Source organism: Siphateles boraxobius, unplaced genomic scaffold, assembly GCF_051911475.1.
Source record: "Siphateles boraxobius isolate OS27281-9 unplaced genomic scaffold, OSU_SipBor_1 13, whole genome shotgun sequence".
Classification (NCBI taxonomy): Eukaryota; Metazoa; Chordata; class Actinopteri; order Cypriniformes; family Leuciscidae; genus Siphateles; species Siphateles boraxobius.
This window is the reverse complement of record NW_027508733.1, coordinates 13,939,537-13,961,124: the sequence shown is the minus strand read 5'-3', so window position 1 is coordinate 13,961,124 and position 21,588 is coordinate 13,939,537. Positions and strand designations below refer to the sequence as shown.

The 21,588-nt window shown below is 42.6% G+C and overlaps 2 protein-coding genes across 8 annotated transcripts in view; both read right to left on the bottom strand.

Annotated features, from left to right (window-relative positions):
- Positions 1–21,588, bottom strand: part of LOC143735458 (SLAM family member 5-like) — a 220,643-nt gene that overhangs the window by 98,752 nt on the left and 100,303 nt on the right. The window lies entirely within an intron of this gene.
- LOC143735447 (T-lymphocyte surface antigen Ly-9-like) lies at positions 1,601–19,848 on the bottom strand. Of its 7 annotated transcripts, none has more exons than XR_013203179.1 (8): positions 19,698–19,848; positions 18,867–18,938; positions 17,861–18,193; positions 17,400–17,690; positions 16,255–16,371; positions 16,021–16,088; positions 15,081–15,787; positions 13,536–14,285 (listed from the first exon to the last, which is right to left on the bottom strand). XR_013203179.1 is itself a non-coding variant. In XM_077225613.1 (8 exons), exons 1-8 carry the CDS (start codon positions 19,741–19,743, stop codon positions 15,734–15,736), a joined length of 879 nt encoding a protein of 292 aa, XP_077081728.1. In that variant the 5' UTR covers positions 19,744–19,848; the 3' UTR covers positions 13,536–15,733. The 7 variants fall into 7 exon arrangements, 5 of the variants coding, with proteins under 5 accessions (XP_077081725.1, XP_077081728.1, XP_077081724.1 ...); XM_077225613.1 differs by having other exon boundaries at positions 13,536–15,787; positions 17,400–17,496; positions 17,599–17,690; XR_013203180.1 differs by lacking the exon at positions 16,021–16,088.

Below are 21,588 nucleotides of genomic sequence, written 5' to 3'. Positions count from 1 at the left end.
GAAAAGAACTACAGGCTTTGGATGGGTGCTTAGGATTGCGCCGGGAAGCACTCAGAGGACACAGTAGCATGGCAACAGAGCGTTCAACCGGGGGGACCCCAGTGTACCCATGGGCAGCGGCCCCTGAGGGGAGGAAAGGCGGATGAGACCAACGAGCGGACCCGTGATCTCATCATGCACATCCGGGAGGAAAGATATTGGGGTTTACCGTGGACGCGGGTCGGCGGCCTCACCTAAAAACCAATCGTCCCGGGAAAGCATGGCCGTCATCTCCGGATCAGACTCAGGCACAGCCGTATGCACACCAGAGGGTGGCAGCTGTGACGAGTCGTCATTTCCAGAAGAATCAAACCCACCTAGTGATGCTGATACAGACGCAGCATCATCCTCTGTAGCTTCAAATGAAAACACACGGGCCACCCGTGGGTAGACTCGTGGAAGCATCAGTTCGCTAGCCGGCAACTTCAATAAAGTGGGGGGCTGGGGTCGCGGACACAGAGTCGGCGCCTTGTTCCAGACCATCACCCTCAGATCACCCTGGCCACCAGCCGAAGATCGGGGGGTGGATGAGGGGACTCTCACTCTTGCGAGTTCACCGAGTCTCGACCTATATATGACGCGATGATCACGTTCCCAGCGAGAACATGAGTCACCCACGAGCGCTGTTCAAGCATGATCAAAGCCCAAACACACTAGACAGCGCTCGTGCCCATCAGAGTCCGATACCAGTCCGCTGCAACCAGAAATGCACGGGCGAGCCGTCTTTAAAAAGACGTGCGTGCAAGCTCTTTTATGAGAGGAGAAAAAAACTCTGCGATGTTGAAGCGCATAGGGAGACACACACACACTGGCAGATCACTGCACAGATCAGCAGGCACTGTGAGCTCGCTGCAGATCGCCGTCACACCAACACCGGAGAGAGAAGCTCGTCTCGTAGAGCGAAGTCAGAGATGACTGTGGAGTGAAGAAATACTCTTGGCTCCGAAGCGAAAATATATCTGCATGTTGCCGGCTTCCTCCTTTTATACCCACGAGGTGGGGCGGTGCAAATTTCTATGCAAATTCCGCAGACCCATGCCATTTCTTTGCCATTGGCTCGTTTTGTAATACTTGAAGTCCTTATGTGTTCTAAGCGAAACCCCATTCGTCGTCATCCGACGTAACTCGGAGTGACAACGAAAGGCAACTCTCATTTTCATGTTGTTTCTGAGTCTATCAGGTTCTCAGAAGGTTTTTTTTGTGGTTGTGAGAAGAAACTGCACGTCTCACACTCTCACAAACACAAACACACATTATCAACTGAACATCCGGCCAGCACATTAAACCACACAAGCATTCAGTTCAAACTCATTTACTGACCTCAATAACACAAGAGCTGACTCCAAAACATGTGCTGGATCACACAATACAATGATGAATCTCTTTCAAACTATTTGAATCAAACAGTTCACACAAATTTAAACAAATCTAAGTGAATCAAACTATTATTGATTTAATTGTCTGTTTTAATTCAATTCATATTATATTAGGCAGATTCATCAATTGGTCCTAAATTACATGTTGAACACATTTCATTATATCAAATCAAATGCATTTTACACTTTGATGTTAATGCATAAATCTTGTAACCTAAAGACCTTGTTAAACTGCATGATGGTTTTAGTGAAATCAGTGTTGAATAATGAGTGATGATCAGTGACCGGTGTCAGATCTGAAGACGGTAGATGATCTGTGTGTATTCTGACATGCTTTCCTGATCTAAAACACAAACACATGGAGATTTTCAGTGTTTTTAAAATCAGGTGCTGCTTTCTGACATTTCACACTGATATCATATATATATATACTTGCCGTCTTGTTTTGCTTGTGTGTTATTATTGCGGTGACAGAAGAACAACATGACTAAAACTGTGATGACCAGCAGCAGCAACAACAACAACAACAGCAGCGATGCAAGGAACAATGGAGTTTGGTGTGATTCTACAATGATAAAACACACACAGTCATTAATCTACTGTAATATTCTCAACAAAGATGAAAACAGCAGATCTGATGTGAAAAAATATCTTAGTAAATGCAACTACAGTTATTTTGATAATCAATTTATCTGTACATTATTTGTAATTAACAGGATAAAAAATATTTTCTGTAATGAAACAATTAATTATTCTAAATCTTGCTCAATGTTCACCTCAAAATTAAATATACACTATTTACCAGCTAACAAATTTATGTTCTACAAACATTGTGGAAACAGTGATTTACAATGTTTCTGAAGTGTTAAAATATCCATGTTTTCTTGCTGTGATTAGAACATTATTTAAAAGGTTAGGCAATGCTAGTACAGCATTCTCCTATTATTACTGTGTACAAGATCAGGTTCAGTTCCATGCTTATTTTATTTACTCTAAGCTATTCCACCTGAAAGCTTGTTACTATATAAACTTGAACATGTTAGTTTATAAGACATTGTGTAATATTATGTTTAAAAAAAAAGTATAGGCCAAATATACTTAGATTTTTCTGTCAATAAGTCAATTATACTTAAGTGCATTTTGAATTTCTGAGAAGTACATAAAAGTAGACTGAAAGTATACTTTCTTATTTTTAGTTTAAAAGAAGTATACTAATAGCACACTTGAATCAACTTTTTTTTTTGTAAGGGAAACTGTATTGTTACTCACAATATTATACTCTTTGAATGTTTATTTGTAATATTCCAAGAAGGTCAACATTAACATCGATCAAGTACAAAATGGATGCTTCGAAAATGTTCTCAAAACTTTCTTTTGGAATATATCAAATATTAATAATGTTATACAAACTTTCTATAAATGTTATTTAAAAATGTGTTTTATCTTAACATTCACATGACCAACAAAATATTAGTGAAAGAGAAGTTGTTAGCTGTGATGCTGTACATTATGTGCTTTATAAAACACATCAAAACAAAAGAGCAACTTCTCGTCTGTTTGATAAACACACTCAACCTTCTATCAGTACTCACTTGCTGCATCAGCCTTTCTACAAAACGAAAATTATACTCAAATGAATTTATTTAATTTATAGGTAAGAACGTAACCTTCAAAGGATGTGCTGTAATACCCTCTCAAATGCGTTAAACAGCACATGTAAAAGGGCGTAATTTGTCAAAATGATCAAATGTGTGTGAGAACACACATCTATAACACATTTGAGAGATAAAACAGCATGATGTTATTAACAAGTCCAATTATTGACTCTAAATTGAACTCTAAAATAATGTACAATAAATGTGCCCAGTATGAAAACGTCTACGGTTACGTATGTAACCCTCGTTCCCTGAGTAGGGAACGGAGACGTTACGTCGGATGACGACGAATGGGGTTTCGCTTAGAAAGCCTATCAACTTCGAGTATTACAAAACGAGCCAATGGTAAAGAAATGCCATGGGTCTGCGGAATTTGCATGGCGTAACTCCGCCCCACCTCGTGGGTATAAAAGGAGGAAGCCGGCAGCAAGCAGATATGTTTCTTCGCTGAGGAGCCAAGACTGAGCTCAGGCGATCCCCGCGGTACAGCGGAAAGTGGCAGGCAGACGTAACGTCTCCGTTCCCTACTCAGGGAACGAGGGTTACATACGTAACCGTAGACGTTCCCTTTCGTTGTCACTCCGAGTTACGTCGGATGACGACGAATGGGGTTACCAGTCTAATCACTCCACCTTCTCAGCTGTCTTCCAGTGCCCTGCGTAAATCGAGATCCCTGTCAGCCTGGACAAAGGACTCCATTTATCACAGGAATACCATGGTACACTGGGAAGCATATCCCAAGCTTAGGGGAAGTATGCAATTAATGCCAGCCCGGAGGGGGGGGGGACTTAGAGAATACACATATGACCCGAAGGAAGCATATGGAAAACACTGGGGTGTCCAGCCACAGGTGGAATATTTCAACCCCAGGGGTGGCAAGGTGGCTTGCCAAGGGAAAGACACACGCTCAGAGAGGCTTACAGTGGAAATACACATGTGGGGGTCGCTCAGAGGAGGGACCATGCACACGGGAGGCACCTAGCCGACGCGCAGGCAATAGACACTGGCGCCGACGTCAGGAGTGCTGGAGGAGCTCAGGGCTTTCGGAAAAGCTCACCTGAGGAAAATATCGCACGTATCCAGTCCGTGGAGTGGAATGGCGAGCAAGCGAAGACACCTGAGCGGGTCCGGTACTAGCTGGTTGAAGCGAGTACATGAGAGGACACAGGCTCCACTCGGAGATTATAGAATCTGGCGAATGTGTTAGGTGTCGCCCAGCCTGCAGCTCTGCAGATGTCTGTTAGCGAGGCGCCATGCGCTAGAGCCCAAGAGGACCCCACACTCCGGGTGGAGTGGGCAGTCACACCAAGGGGGCACGGTCGACCTTGCTGCTGGTAAGCCAAAGCAATGGTGTCCACTATCCAGTGAGACAACCTTTGCTTGGAGAGAGCCTTTCCCTTCAGCTTCCCACCATAACAGACAAAGAGCTGGTCTGAGGTCCTGAAACACTGCGTTCTGTCTACATAGGCGCGGAGAGCGCGTACTGGACAGAGCAGTGCCAAGGCTGGGTCTGCCTCCTCCGAGGGCAGCGCTTGCAGGTTCACCACCTGGTCCCGAAAGGGAGTGGTAGGAACCTTGGGCACGTATCCAGGCCGGGGTCTCAGGATCACGTGAGAGGAAGCCGGCCCAAATTCCAGGCACGCTTCGTCAACGGAGAATGCGTGCAGGTCCCCAACCCTCTTGATGGAGGCCAGTGCAACCAGGAGCGCTGTCTTCATAGACAGGAACTTAAGCTCGACTGATTGCAGGGGCTCAAAGGGAGCACTCTTCAGGGCAGTTAGAACCACTGAGAGGTCCCAAGAGGGAACGAGAGGAGGACGAGGAGGATTTAGTCTCCTCGCTCCTCTCAGGAACCAGATGACCAGGTCGTGCTTCCCCACCGACTTACCTTCGATGAGGTCATGATGTGCGGAAATGGCGGCAACATAGACCTTCAGGGTGGAGGGAGACAGCCTTCGCTCCAGCCCCTGTTGAAGGAAGGAAAGCACAACACTGATCGAGCATCTCCAGGGGTCTTCTCGGTGAGAAGAGCACCAGTTGACGAAGAGGTTCCACTTCAACGCATAGACGTGTCTCGTGGACGACGCTCTAGCGGAAGTGATGGTAGCCACCACCGCTGGTGGTAGGGTACTCAAACCTGCCTCGTCCCATCCAGGAGCCACACGTGGAGGTTCCAAAGATCGGGACGAGGGTGCCATAGGGTGCCCCGTCCCTGAGAAAGAAGGTACTTCCTCAGAGGGATCGGCCAGGGAGGTGCTGTCGCGAGGAGTACTAGTTCGGGGAACCAGGTCCGGTTGCCAGTAAGGGGCAACCAGAATTACCTTCTCCTCGTCCTCCCTGACCTTGCGCAAAGTGTGCGCAAGATGGCTCACTGGGGGAAACGCATACTTGCGGCCCTGCGGCCAGCTGTGCGCCAGAGCATCCGTGCCGAGCGTGCCCTCGGTCAGGGAATAGAACTGGGCGCAATGGGTCGAGTCGTGAGAGGCAAACAGATCTATCTGCGCGTCCCCGAACTGGTCCCAAATCAGCTGAACCGACTGGGGATGGAGTCGCCATTCTCCAGGGAGGGGCTGAAGCCGTGAGAGCTCGTCGGCTGCACAGTTCAGCGCTCCAGGAAAGAAGATGGCTCGAAGCGACCTCAGATGCTTCTGACTCCATAGGAGGAGGTGGCGAGCGAGTTGTGACATACGGCGGGAGCGTAGACCACCTTGATGGTAGATGTACGCCACAGTGGCGGCATTGTCTGAACGGACTAGTACGTGTTGACCCCTGAGCAACGCCCGGAAGCGGTGCAGGGCAAGGCGTACTGCCAACAACTCGAGGCAATTGACATGCCACAGCCGCTGGGGTCCTGTCCAGGAGCCCGCAGCAGCATGTCCATTGCACATGGCGCCCCAGCCCGTGGTGGAGGCATCTGTTGAGACAACAACATGCCGGGAAGCTCGTGCCAGGGGGACACCGGCCCTGAGAAAACCGAGGTTCGCCCACGGGGTGAAGAACTGACGGCAGGTCGGAGTAACTGGTACTCGGAACGTGCCGTGTTGCCATGCCCACCTCGGGACTCGGTCGCGAAGCCAAAGCTGAAGCGGTCTCATATGAAGCAATCCGAGCGGCGAGACCGCGGCTGCAGATGCCATATGCCCCAGGAGCCTCTGAAAAAGTTTCAGTGGAACCGCACTCTTGCCCTCGAATTGTCTTAGGCAAGTCAGCAGTGACTGCGCGCGCTCGCTCGTAAGCTGCGCGGACATGGCGACCGAGTCGATGTCCATACCGAGAAAAGAGATCCTCTGCACGGGGCAAAGTTTGCTCTTCTCCCAGTTGACCCGAAGGCCCAGACGGGCTAGGTGCCGAAGCACTAGGTCCCTGTGTTCGCAAACCTGATCTCGAGAGTGAGCTAGGATCAGCCAGTCGTCGATATAACTCAGGATGCGAACCCCTTGTTCTCGAAGGGGAACAAGGGCCGCCTCGACGACCTTCGTGAAGATGCGAGGAGACAGGGCTAGCCCGAAAGGGAGAACCGCGTACTGGTATGACTGCCCCTCGAAAGCAAACCGGAGGAACGGTCTGTGTCGAGGAAGAATGGAGACATGAAAGTAGGCGTCCTTCAGGTCGATCGCTGCAAACCAATCCTGGGGCCGTATGCATTCGAAAACGTGTTTGGCGGTGAGCATCTTGAACGGCATCCGGTGAAGGGAGCGGTTCAGCACGCGCAAGTCCAGGATTGGCCGTAACCCACCGGTCTTCTTGGGGACAATGAAGTAGGGGCTGTAGAAGCCGGACCTCATCTCGGCTGGAGGGACAGTCTCGATTGCACCCTTCGCCAGCAGGGTTGCAATCTCTGCTCTCATGATAGGGGCATTGCCACCGACCAAAGTGGAGCGGACTCCCCTGAAGCGGGGAGGAGACCGTGCGAACTGAATCGCATAGCCGAGCCTGACGGTACGCACGATCCAGTGGGACAGACGGGGAAGCTCTAGCCAGGCTCCCAGGAACTGAACCAACGGGATCATGCGAGCCACAGGCGTCCCCCCGGAGGGGCAGCGAAGCGGAGTAACTGGCCCAGATGTGGACGGCATAGCGGCCCGGAGAGGGGGCACAGTTAGCAACCGCGCCCTGGCAGAGGGGGCCAGGGGAGGACCAGGCTGGTCGTCCCGCGGGGGCCTGCTCTGCCAGGGGTCTGGCGACAGAGGGGGACAGCGGCGAAGCGGTCCGTGGACGGCACGCCATGTCAACCACCTCTGGGACAGAGGGGGACGAGGAGAGCACGGCTTGTGGGCGGCGCTCTGTGACGTCCGAGAACTCTGTGCTCAGAGACGGGAGAATCAGCTCTTTGGAGAATAAGGATTCTTCCCCGGCCCTCCCCGGGGAAAGGAGTGGTCCTGCTACCAACTCCTGGAAAGAACTGAGTCCCATCTCTGAGGAGCCCAACTCAAGAGCGCCGCTTAACCCGGCGTGTAGCGGGGTGCGGGGCTGGAGAGGACTGTGGAGTCCGACCGCGGCCTCCAGAGCCGACCCGGGTGAACGGGCGGAGTGGGAGCCGTGGGGGGGCGCCCTCGGCAGTGGGCAGACCGAGGGATCTGAGCGGACGGCGGGGCCGTCGGGACAGAATCAACCTCAGTCTGCTCCATCGCCGAGGTGCCCGTCTCACGAGCGCCGCTTAACCCGGCGTGTAGCGGGGGGCGGGGCTGGAGAGGGCTGTGGCGTCCGCCCGCGGCCCCCAGAGCCGGCCCGCGAACGGGCGGGGTGGGAGCCGCGGGAGGGCGCCTTCGGCGGTGGGCAGACGAGGGATCTGAGCGGACGGCGGGGCCGTCGGGACAGAATCAACCTCACTCTGCTCATGGGCGGCTGAGAGCTGTTGGGCAAGCCCTCAACCGCACCGCCGAAGAGGCCGACCTGGGATATGGGAATGTCGGACAGACGGGTCCGCGCGACATCCAGCACATCAGACAGGTTCAGCCACAGACTGGTGAGCATCACCTGACCCAGGGAGCGTACGGCCACTTTCGTCGCTCAGAGAGCAAGGTCAGTGGCGGCGCGCAGCTCAGTGAAGAGCCCTGGGTCGGTCCCGCCCTCGTGCAGGTCCATGAGCATCTGGGTCAGGTGGACCAGCAGAATGACCATGGCATGCAGTGAGGCGGCTGCCAGTCCCGTGGCGCTATAGGATCTCGCCACAAGCGTAGACGAAAAACTACAGGCCACGGGCGGGTGCTTAGGATTGCGCCGAGAAGAAGCACTCTGAGGACACATAGCATCGCAACAGAGCGTTCAGCCGGGGGAACCCCAGTGTACCCATGGGCAGCGGCCCCATCGAGGGGAGGAAAGGCGGATGAGATCAGCGAGCGGTCCCGAGAAGACAAGGGGGTCTTCTTGGACTTCGAGATCTCATCATGCACGTCCGGGAAGAGAGGTATTGGGGTTTGCCGTGGACGAGGGTCGGCGGCCTTACCCAAAACCCATCGTCCCAGGAAAGCATGGTCGTCATCTCCGGATCAGGCACAGCCGTATGCACACCGGAAGGTGGCAGCTGTGACGAGCCCTCACTTCCAGAAGACTCAAACCCACCTAGTGATGCTGCAACAGACATGGCATCTTCCTCTGTAGCTTCAACTGAAACACGCGGGCCACCAGAGGGTAGACTCGCGGGAATCAGCAGTTCACTAGCGGGCACCGTCATTGAAGAGGGGGGCTGGGGTCACGGACACATAGTCGGCGCCTAGATCCAGACCGTAACCCTCAGGTCACCCTGGCCACCAGCCGAAGATCGGGGGGTGGATGAGGGGACTCTCACTCTTGCGAGTTCACCGAGTCTCGACCTATATATGACGCGATGATCACGTTCCCAGCGAGAACATGAGTCACCCACGAGCGCTGTTCAAGCATGATCAAAGCCCAAACACACTAGACAGCGCTCGTGCCCATCAGAGTCCGATACCAGTCCGCTGCAACCAGAAATGCACGGGCGAGCCGTCTTTAAAAAGACGTGCCACGTGTAAGCTCTTTTAGTGAGAGAAAACTCAAGTGTTGAAGCACCCGGGGAGAAACGCACTGACTGGCAGACCACTGCAACAGATCAGCAGGAAGCACGCTCTCGCCGTAGATCGCCGTCACACCAACACTCGAGGTACTCGTTTGTAAAGCTGACAATTCAGAGATGGCTTGTGGAGAGAAGAATACACTTGGCTCCGAAGCGAAAACATATCTGCTTGCTGCCGGCTTCCTCCTTTTATACCCACGAGGTGGGGCGGAGTTACGCCATGCAAATTCCGCAGACCCATGGCATTTCTTTGCCATTGGCTCGTTTTGTAATACTCAAAGTTGATAGGCTTTCTAAGCCAAACCCCATTCGTCGTCATCCGACGTAACTCGGAGTGACAACGAAAGGGAACCCCATAATACTGACGTACCTTCACATGGTTGACAGAGTTGACTGGCTTTGTCCAGATGTGTGGTCTGGTTTCTGGTGGGATTGTTCAGCACACATCTGTATGAATCATCCAGACACTGAATCTCCAGAGGTAGAGAGAGAATGATGCTGAGATCACACACACTGATGCTGGACAATACACTGATTCCTTTGTACCAGGAGAGAGTCACATCACTCACATTCAACACTGAACACACCAGTGAACAATTTGATGATGATAATGATGACGATGATGATGATGATGATGATGATGATGATGATGATGATGATGAAGAGTCACTGATAATGACAGGAACTGTCAGAATACCTTAAAAAAATTAAAGAAAAAAATCTTTCTTCAATCATCATTGACCAATAATAAATAAAAGTGCACATCCAGATGGTCAGATTTGCATTTGATTTAAAATTAAAACCTTTTAAATTATCCAGTTTACTCACCATAGACAGCAATGTTGAAAGTCTTGTGTTTGACCCCTACATTGATTGCCTGTAGTTTATAAAGTCCAGAATGTAATGTGTGGATGTTTGTGATGGTCAGAGATCCTGTTTTCTCATCTATTGTTAATCTGTCTCTGAATCTCTCATTATTATCTGTATCATATATAGAGATGATCTGTTTATAGATTTCAGCGGTACGCGTTTCTGAATGGTTACCTCTAAATGTCCACAGAATATGATCATCTCTCTGTATTTCAGTAACATCAGTGTTTAAAGTGACAGAATCTCCCTCCATCACTGATATCATCTCAGTTTCATCTGTATAAACACCAGATTCCCCTGGAACAAAACAGTTTACAAAAAGAAGTCACAAAATCGTATCTCAGATATCTTTTAATTAAATTTTTTTTTTTTTTTAAATACAGTAGTAAAATGTATTTCATCAATACACAACGTAATGTATCCTACCGGGGCATTGGATAGTCGCTTTAAAAATATAACTGTTATGATCTTTTCATCAGTATCACCAAACACACATGAAGAACATACCAAAGTTTTCCAGACACATAATTATGTTATCTATACAGAGATGATAAATAAACTCTGTGCGTCAGTAAACACTCCACATATAGTCATAAAAAATGGCAAAAAAACAACAACTGTCAAAAGTAATTTCTATTTACTCACGGCACAGGCCGAACAGGAACAGAACACACAGATGAGAGGAAATCATTCTGATAAACACTTTACTCAACTTCAACTAAAAACTGTTATAAGAGCACATTTAAACTGTGAGCAGATCTTTCACACACTGATGTTCTCATTATGAGGTTTATAAGTGGTTGAGAAAACAAACCACACACTCTACACTCACACACACTCTTGTACTTTAACTTCACATCTCAACACAATAAACCACAAACTAACATGGGCTAGTTGTAAAGCACATGGCTTAAAACTTTCAACACATGCCAGCATGACAAAACTTAGTATTTACTAGTTGCCATCTCAACACTATATAGAGAAAAATGGTGCCAAAATTCAAAACAAATCTTTGCAAGAAATCACTGAACATTTCATAAGTTAATTTATACATTTTAAGATAATGAGGTTAGATTTGGCTTGCTGTCAGCAGTGGAGGGGCTCGAGGAAGCAGCTTTAACTCCAGCTTAACCCTCCATAAACCCTCCAGTGGGACTACTAATGATGGGATGAGGAGTATGGCAGCAAGATGCCTAAACTATGATGGTGGAGCTGGGGAGGTGGAGGGACGCTAAAACAGCTGATGCCAGAGCAAGGTGACCGGATGCTTATATGATCTGGCGGTTCATTGAGAGATAAGATGGGTTCACTTCCTCCCGAAATTACGTTTAAGTTAATTTTTCATCTCAGTTTTAGTGTATATATTTAATGAGACAAATCTGATATTATTTTAATCTTATATCTGTTATTTAACAGTTTTAACAGATAGTTCTTTAAAGCTGATCTAACCAGCAGAAGTTTAAATCCCAGTTGCTCAGTTGGGGCATGTTGTCACACTGCGTTACAAATGTTATGTTCCCTATTTGTTAAATTACTGCTATTCTATTCTATACTTTTATTAATTGTCCAGAGAAACCACGAGAAAAGGTGAATAAAGATTGAGAGTCAATGTTCAGAAATGATTAATTATTATTAATTAATGTATTAAATAATTAACTAATCTGGTGTGTTCATTGTCAAACTCAAAAATTTGTTTATTTTTAATTATTAAAAAATATATATATTTTATATGAAAAAGTTAATAACAGTAATTTATTGACAAAAAATGTAAGTTTGTCATGTAGGCTATATTTTTTTATTAGACCAGATAAAATTTTAAGCTGTCAAATGGTCATGTTACAATGTGCTCCACCTATGGGGCATGTTGTCACATTTCACTTCCATTCTTTCGGGATAAATAAAGAAAAAAAGTATACACTGTATTAATGAACAAAAACAAAATTGTACTAGACATGTGGGAAATTAATTTGGGGGAAAAAATATTCTGAACCTTAGTGGATTTACTCAAACTAAGAAAGTCCAAAAGTGTTCGGTTGTGCCCCGATCTCCCCTATATGGAGCTCACAGAGCAAGTCTGAACATCCAAAAACAGTTGAAGACTGACGGTCATTACTGTTGTGATACTGACCTCTGCTGGGGAAAATTAGTTATTGGATGTGACAAGTTCGCAATAGATTTCAACATTGAATTCTATAGTGGCTTCACATACAATGATATGTACAATAACAATTGCAGAAAAAATTACATTAAATTGCAGAAAAAATTAAAAAATTACAAAAATTGCAGCGAGATGTTTCAAAAAGTGTTAGGGACATGTCCAACCTGCAGATTACTCCAAGTATCTTATAATAGAATAGAATAGAATAGAATAGAATAGAATAGAATAGAATAGAATAGAATGCTTTTATTGTCATTATACTCACATACAACGAAATAAACATTATTCTTAAGAAAAATTATAACTTAACATGAATAAATGAAACATGTCCTGCTTGGAATAATGCATTCAGTGATTATAAATTCATATCAATGACTGATTTGAACTTTATAACCAGCCAAACCCATAAACACATGGATTCCTCTCACTCTTTAGAGCCATTGGCACAATGATTAAACACATTTAAAACGGATACTGGGTCACAGTTGACATATTTACAATGGCTTATGATTCCTTAGTGAAATCTTGCTTTCTATTTTTCTGCACTTCCTATTTTCTTTTTTGTCCTGTTGAGACTCTCGGTAACGGTTCCCATAATATAAGTCATCCTCACTTCATATTTTTATGTTCAAATTTTATATTTAAAACAATCTCATAACATTATTGACGTAATTGTTTATTCCAGTGTAAATTCATACCTTTAATCCTCATTAAACAAACATCTAATTCCATTTCAGATGCAGCTTCTGTGCCTCTGCAGTGCAAGCTTGGATTTTGTTGATAGCCTACTGATTCATTTGATTGGTAACAATAATATTTTGATTTTCTAACTGAATTTACTGATTCTATTTCAGAAACTGACATAAAAAAATTACATACATTTAACAAGGCTTGAAAAATCAACCAATCGAACACTGCAGTATATATCAGAATTGTTCTATTGTTCTTCTCCATTTCTCACTTACAAATAAAAAATGTTCCCACATTTATTTGAATAGCGCTTTTCACAACCTATCAAATAAGTTGCACAGAAAATGCATGTTTCGTGATCTGTTATAGAGTGAGTGATCTGTTATCAGAGGTGACTGTGTCCAAGTAATGTCCATATTACAGAAATGAACCGTTCTAAAACAACAATAGAGATCATGCGGTTAGCTAGGCTATTAATTTGAGCTCATTGAAGCAATTATTACAAGTTGTGATCCATGGTGATTACTTAGGTTTCATCAAGTCCTTGACATACAGTCCACATACTGTGCAACTCATAGCTTCAACCACAATGTTAGTTAATATTCAACAAAATATCAAGTTTCCGTGAATCAGTTTATATGTATTTAATTTCACTGTGTTCACCTGGTCAACATTTGAGGTTTACGGTGGCAAAAACAGACAAACATAATCAGTGCAGAGAGAATATTTAATAATGTTTCTTCAGAAAATAGACAATTGCCACTCCTACAGCCTAAAATATCATGTATAAAAGAACAAATCTGCTTACAACACTTGAGTTAAAACTCAAGTCATCAGTCACATTCATCTGGTGTCCACATTATACAAACATAAATAATACTGACAGCAGTTGCAAAAACGTTTCATTAAAAAGTGCACTATTTACTGTTTTACATAGACCTTTCTTCAGGAAAATAAAAATTTATATGATTGAATGCGTCACATTCAGAAATATTATCACGTTATCCACGGTATTGTAACTCATCAGCTGGAGTGCCCTTTAGAGCCACCAGAGGGCACTCCCCTTCAGTTTATTATTTTCTTACATTTCCCATAACTCACTGCCCGGACTCATCATCACTGATCACATTCACGATTCACCTGTTTGTCATTACCTTGTTTAGCTCACACCTTATAAGCCTGGTTTTCACATTCAATCACTGCATAGTTTTGTATATTGTTGCACTGCATTTCTTTGGATCCCTGTATTTCGGTTTCTTGGACTCTGTGCCTGCCTCTGGATTACCTGTTTGCCTTTCCCAACCTTGTTCGTTTGGACTGCCTACCTGGATTTTGACCTGTTGCCTGTTCACTTGATTATGTGTCTGGATTACCCCATTTTATTAAAAGCTGCATTTGGATCTAAACTTTCTGGTCTCAGAGCAGTTTGTGACAGCTATATACCTGGATTGAAGAGTTCACTACTTTACTAGTGTAACCACCATTCACCCGGGTCCCACTCAACCCACTCCGAGCGGGCCTCGAACCCGGGTCTCCGGCATGAGAGTCAGGCGCTCTAACAAGGAGGCTAAAGACTGCAGCCTCTAGCATCTGTCGCCAGAGCGCCTATTGAGATCAGAGGAGTGAGGTTTACTCGCACAGCAACTACTAGCTGGCCTCCGTTACACTCACCCCCCTAAACCTCACTCCCATCCTGGTCACGGCACCAATGGGACGGGTCACTCCATCCTACTGTTGCTGCTACACATCACCACGGACAACCACTTGGATCAGGTTTCTTTATTGCTGGAACACAGTATGACAGTGATGAATCTTGGGTTCAGCAAATAGATCTCGGGACAACAATCCGTTATCTCTTTATCACAGTGTCAGCCAATCAGTAAAAACAAACTGCATGAAATATAGTCAGAAAAGACTAACAAAGAAAAATGTATCAATAAATAAAAGCAACTGAGGCCTATACTAATGTGCAAAACGATATGCTGTCCACCTGACAGCGTGATGAAGCCGTCCAGTAGAATGGTCCCAGGTCAGGGTGAAGATCCAACTTCAAATCGATTAGTCACGGCACCAATGTAACCCCCCTTCACCCGCGTCCCACTCAACCCGCTCCGAGCGTGCCTCGAACCCGGGTCTCCGGCATGAGAGTCAGGCGCTCTAACAAAGACTGCAGTCTCTAGCATCTGTCGCCAGAGCGCCTATTGAGATCAGGCGAGTGAGGTTTACTCGCACAGCAACTACTAGCTGGCCTCCGTTACACTAGTTCAAACTTTTTGCTTGCCAATTTCATTAAATTGTTTAATGTGTAAATTCCTAAACGGTTTACACCACATAGCTAAATGACATCAATAATCTAAATAATCTGAGATTATCATCTTGAACTCATATGTTTGCAACAATAAATTAAAAAATTCCTGTTTTAATTGTCTTGTCTTTTGAAATTCGAAAGACCGTCATTTAAATCTTATGAAAGATGTTTTTTGCCCCACAGACAGTGTATTATGGTTATATACTAGAGGCTAGCTTCAACAGGCTAACCAGCCAAACCCATTATAACATATTGATTCCTGTAAGACTCGCACACACTCGGCAGAGGGAGCCATTAAAACACACATGCAGGACTGAACACATGTAAACTCATTTTATGTGTGTATGAATCCCTGAAATAAATGGCATATCCTTTTTTTGATTGTGTGTCCTACAGATATGTAGTCTTTCTTAATAAAGATTAAATTCTTTTAGAAATTGCCTAAAATTAAATATTGAAATTCAGTAATCTGCGGCAAACAGAGCAATCAGTTCATTTGTACTTTAACTTTGAGGTTTTGAGCTTTGTTACTGACATAAATCTCAACATGATCTGTGCTGTAATAAACGGATCTGTATGATAGTAGGCCTACACTGTGAATGATCATCTTCTCAAAACAACTTCTGAATACACCGTCTGATCCCGTCCATCAGCCTCCTGTAACGAAATGCACTTTTAATTATTCCATTACTAAATTCACAAAAGAAAACAAGCAAGCACATTATGAAAATAATGATTTTTTTAAATTGTGTATGATGTGTGAGTGTTTAATTATACAACATCCTGTATGTAAAAACAAGTAGACACAAATAGACACACAAATAAACTGTACTAGCTTAGCAAGCTTTCATATAAGAGATTTAGTGCAGAGAATAACCATCGTATCTTACCGTATTAGGAGATCTGTGTTTAATGAATGTCGCATCAGTATAATCAACTTCTTCTTCATTAGTCTGAGCTGTTTAATGATCATTTATAAATAAATAAAATAATAATAAAAAAAAAAAATATATATATATATATATATTATAGCCTAATGAAATGATGGTTACAGGATTTGTTAGCATTTGTGAGAACTACTTTTGCAATAAAATATTAATTTTCCTGTTGTGTGTAATACTTGCCGTCTTGTTTTGCTTGTGTGTATTTCCTGCGGCGACAGAAGAACAACACGACTAAAACTGCGACGACCAGCAGCAGCAACAACAGCGATACAAGGAGTAATGGAGTTCGGTGAGATTCTACAAAGATAAAAAACACACAGTCATTAATCTACTGTAAGATTCTCAATAAAGATGAAAACAGCAGATCTGATGGGAAAAATATCTTAGTGAATGCAACTAAGAGTTATTTTGATAATCAATTAATCTTTACATTATTTGTGGTTAACAGGATAAAGAATATTTGCTGTAATGAAACAATGAATTATTCTAAATCTTGCTCAACGTTCTCCTCAAAATTAAATATACACTATTTCCCAGCTAACAAATTTATGTTCTATACAAACATTGTGGAAAAAGTGATTTACAATGTTTCTGAAATGTTACATTTCTTGCAGTGATTAGAAAGTTATTTAAAAGGTTAACCAATGCTAGTACAGCATTCTCCTAACCGTATTGTTACTCACAGTATAAAAATCTTTAAATGTTAATTGTAATATTCCATGAAGGTCAACATTAACATCGATTGAGTACAAAATGGATGCTTCGAAAATGTTCTCAGAACGTGCTCTCGACATATCAAATATTAATAATGTTATACAAACATTCTATAAATGTTATTTAAATAATGTTTTATCTTAACAGTCACATAACCTTTACAAAATATTAGTGAGAGAGAAGTTGTGGGAACTTTGTTAGCTGTGATGCTGTACATTATGTGCTTTAAAAATGCTTACTTTATAAATCAAAAGAGCAACTTCTCGTCTGTTTGATAAACACACTCAACCATCTATCAGTACTCACTTGCTGCATCAGCCTTTCTACAAAACAAAATTATACTCAAAAAAATGTATATACTTTATAGGTAAGAACGTAACCTTCAAAGGATGTGCTGTAAAACCCTCTCAAATGTATTAAACACCACATGCATGTAAAAGGGCGTAATTAGTCAAAACGCTCAAATGTGTGTGAGAACACACATCTATAAAACATTTGAGAGATAAAACAGAATGATATTATTAACAAGTCCAATTATGGACTCTAACGTTAACTCTAAAATAATGTACAATAAATGTGCCCAGTTTGAAAACCCCATAATACTGACGTACCTTCACATGGTTGACAGAGTTGACTGGCTTTGTCCAGATGTGTGGTCTGGTTTCTGATGGGATTGTTCAGCACACATCTGTATGAATCATCCAGACACTGAATCTCCAGAGGAAGAGAGAGACTGATGCTGAGATCACACACACTGATGCTGGACAATACACTGATTCCTTTGTACCAGGACAGAGTCACATCACTCACATTCAACACTGAACACACCAGTGAACAATTTGATGATGAGGGTGATGATGATGATGAAGAGTCTCTGATAATGACAGGAACTGTCAGAAAACCTTAAAAACATGAAAGAAAAACATATTTCAGAAACAAGAAAATACTGATATTGATGTGTGTAAAGATTTCCAATCTTCATAGATCAATAATAATTAAAAGTGCTCATCCAGATGGTCAGATTTGCATTTGATTTAAAATTAAAACCTTTTAACTTATTCAGTTCACTCACCAAAGACAGCAATTTTGAAAGTCTTGTGTTTGACAGTTTCATTCGTCATCTGTACTTTATAAAGTCCAGAGTGTAATTTGTTGATGTTTGTGATGGTCAGAGATCCTGTTTTTTCATCTATCTTTAATCTGTCTCTGAATCTCTCATTATTACCACTATCATATATAGAGATGATCTGTTTATAGATATCAACTATTACAGTCTCTGAACTGTTAAGTCTAAATGTCCACATTATAATACGATTTGTCTGTATTTCACCAGTTTGTAAAGTGACAGAATCTCCCTCCATCACTGATATCGTCCCTGGTTCATCTGTATAAACACCAGACACACCTGGAAGAAAAGAGTCAGCACAACATAACCACAGAGTATCACTCCAGATATATTTTGTTTATTTTAAGACAGAAAATTAAACTCCATTATAATGTCTTAAACTTTACACAGACAAAAGCCAATATAGCCCTTTAAAAAAAGTGATTTGTCTACAATGGATGCGGCGCGACAGGACAAATCCCTGCCAGTAAACTGACGTCTAGTTCTATTTCTGACGCACTCTGAGCACTTTCGCTATTTCTGACACAGAGAACAAATAGATAGGCTATGCAACGATCGCTTTTGTTGCAGTGTAGACAGCATTTAGCTGTTGCGTGTAGACACGATGTAAGTGTCTACGGTAAAACACCAAAGTTAGAGCAAGCTTTTTGAATACTGGTCTAACAAGGAGCAGCACCAGACTGAAATAAGATCACTTAAAGGGATAGTTCTCCCCAAAACATACACATTCTGTCACCATTTATTCACTGTCGTTCCAAACTTCTGTGAAGCACAAAATAAGTTATTCTTGTTTTCTTTGTCAATAAGTGAAAGCCAATGTTGTTTAGATCCCAACGTTCTCCAGAACTTATTTTGTGTTACGCATTACTTGAACAACATGGTGAATAAACGATTATGGGATTTTCCCAATGAAAGTTACTTAGGCTACATATAAGTCAGACTTTACACTTACCATTTGGTGGGCTGGAGATTTGTTTCAAGTAGAGATTCGGCATGGGAAGTTGCTGCAGTGTCAGCATTAAATCTGCAAAAATGTAAAAGGTTGAATGAAACTGACAAAAAAAAATCATGAATAATATTAACCAGAGAAACATTTTTTTTTTATTCTTTATTTAAATTAACTTGAAATGTTTGTTTAAACATTTACATTTATGCATTTGACAAACGTTTATATTCAAAGGAACGTCATTCAATATAGACATTGCATGTTCAACTGAAATATTAGTAATAACCATGTTAGAAACCAGTCAGATCCACAATTGTTGACCCAAACATAATTACGTCATGATTAAACATGGGTTTATTCTCTTTGGTGTTGCATGAATCACTTTTGTTGAATGTAAAAAAAGAAGGAAACTACTAAGTATCTTCTTTTGAATTCCACATACAGGTCATAAAGCAAATAGGCTAATTAAAATTTACATTTGTGCGTAAAACTACTTCTAAAAGTGATCAAATATTCCATGAAGTTCTATATATTTTGGTAAATATTTTTTTATTTAAAAATACTGTAAATTGCAATTGAAGTAAACTTGCCATTTTCTTTTTTCATTTATTTTTGAGTGAACTCCTTTAACATTTCAGGGTCAAAGTGTTGTTTTCATACCCCAATTCAGTGAACAGTGAAGATAAGGCATGATATTATTTTAACAAACAGGCTACTCAAAGCAGTGTCCCAAAGCAGTTCTGTTTCCAGTCGAACTGTGAGGATATAGGCTATGGAATAGTCCGACTGTACAAGTATATATACTACAAGAATTGAAGCCATAAAAATATAACTTACCACCCAAAAGCAATAGACAAAAACAGACAAATTGATGAACCATCATATTTGTATAAATTCCAAACAGTCTGGAAGCAAAAAACGCATCATGGTTGAAAACGACGCAGAGAAAAAACTAGCATATCAAAAGGCGGTGGCACGCGATCACCTCAAATGTTTGTGCTTTATAGTTCAACTCATCGTTTGATGAATGAATCTCCTCCTCTTCAGTATGAAACCGGTGTTAGCCTATAGCTTACACCAAATAATAGCCTACATTACAAAACTTTTCGACTAAATTAGGATAGCCTACATTTACTGAGTAATTTTACGCTTTGAATGTGTGCCATGTGCTTTTGCACATGTCTATAGTTCAGTCCGAAAAATAATAATTCAGTCCGGCTAAATAAATACCACATAAAGACTGTTCTGTCTTCGCTTTTTTATTTATTATTATATATATATATATATATATATTATCATTTAATGCGTTTAAGAGAAGCCCAGAAATACACTTGCTTATACACAATCAACATTTTATTTTGCAGATAATTGTTTAGAGTCCTACGTTTTATTCCAGGGTTTCTGCGGAAACATCATGATAGGCTACATTCGAAAGCCGTTTGAAACGATTAAGAGAGCGTTTTTAACAGTCTCTATCGGAGGTTTGACAGGTGTGCATGAGTCTGGGGGAATAAGCAGTGCAAAAGTGAAGACATTTAAGCTTTCTTGCAATAAAGCGGCTATGCGTGTAAACATTGATGAAATATATGAGACATAGCCTATATACATCAAGGTAAATATAACTGCAGTTTTTCACTATGGAGTAGGCCTAGCTAAAGAACAGAATTATGTAGAATATAAACAGATTTTTTTTTTGTGTGGCCAATTTTTACTTTAAAGAGATATAGTCTGTGTGTGTGTGTGTGTGTGTGTGTGTGTGTGTGTGTGTGTGTGTGTGCGTGTGTGCACGCGCGTGTGTGATAGACTACATAAGATACCATCTTGTAAAAATACCTTGAAGACGGCAACCACAAAATGCAATTAAACACATTTACCTTTACAAACACAATTATTCGCTTCACACTTTCAAGGCATTGTTTTCACACCTAAGGAGGTGTAGTTGTCCAAATGACCATGTTTCCTGTAGCTTTACTTCTCTTAGCTATAATCATGATATTTAAATAGCCTACATTCATGAGACCCAGATTAGAGTTGTAGTGGAGTCTCATATCAGGATGTGTCTAATGAAAGTCAATCAATAGCATGGGGAGCAAGGGTCCAGATGACAAATATTGATATAAGCTTGTTTGTGCTGTAACTTTTTTAAAGCTTTAAAAAAGTTGATACTTTCTTTATTTTTGTTGACAAAATTCTTTGCTTTGCATTACTTTTTTTCAGGTTAAAAGATGCTGGTATTTTTGAAGACATGACACAGTTTCAGTTAGTTCTGCATCAAGGTTGATCATCTTGACCTGCAAAACTGATTTGGCTCCAGGCGGTAAAGTATATTTTAACTCACAACATTAGTTTGCTGTAAGGCTGTTTACTCTGTTGAAGTTTATGGACAAGCTGCCCTTCAACTAAACCCAGCAACCCACCCACACACACGTAAGCGTTTACAGCACACCTACCACAATAATAGCCTCCAGCCAATAATCTGCATAGACCACAGCACATCTCGCTTTGACTCAGAAACCCAGCTGGAAAGTATGTCAAGGTGCATGAAGAACATCTTTCTTGTTTGCAAAAAAACACAAAAAAATAAAAACAAAACGAAAAAAGAATTGCACAAATGCAACAGCGAACACACTGCAATTTTTTTTCCAATGGGCGACATATACGCTTTGCATAGTTGCATGGCAGTTAGTGCTTTGCATGTGCATAGGCCTACATTTGTGCTTGCTTTTTT

Excerpts from the sequence above, each read along its gene's own strand:
- LOC143735447 (XM_077225609.1), bottom strand. The coding sequence starts at position 19,743 with ATGATGGTTCATCAATTTGTCTGTTTTTGTCTATTGCTTTTGGGTG. Across the intron at positions 18,939-19,697 it reads TTGTCTATTGCTTTTGGGTG|ATTTAATGCTGACACTGCAG; the intron begins GTAAGTTATATT and ends ACATTTTTGCAG. Across the intron at positions 16,372-17,399 it reads ACTCTGTCAACCATGTGAAG|AATCTCACCGAACTCCATTA; the intron begins GTACGTCAGTAT and ends TTATCTTTGTAG.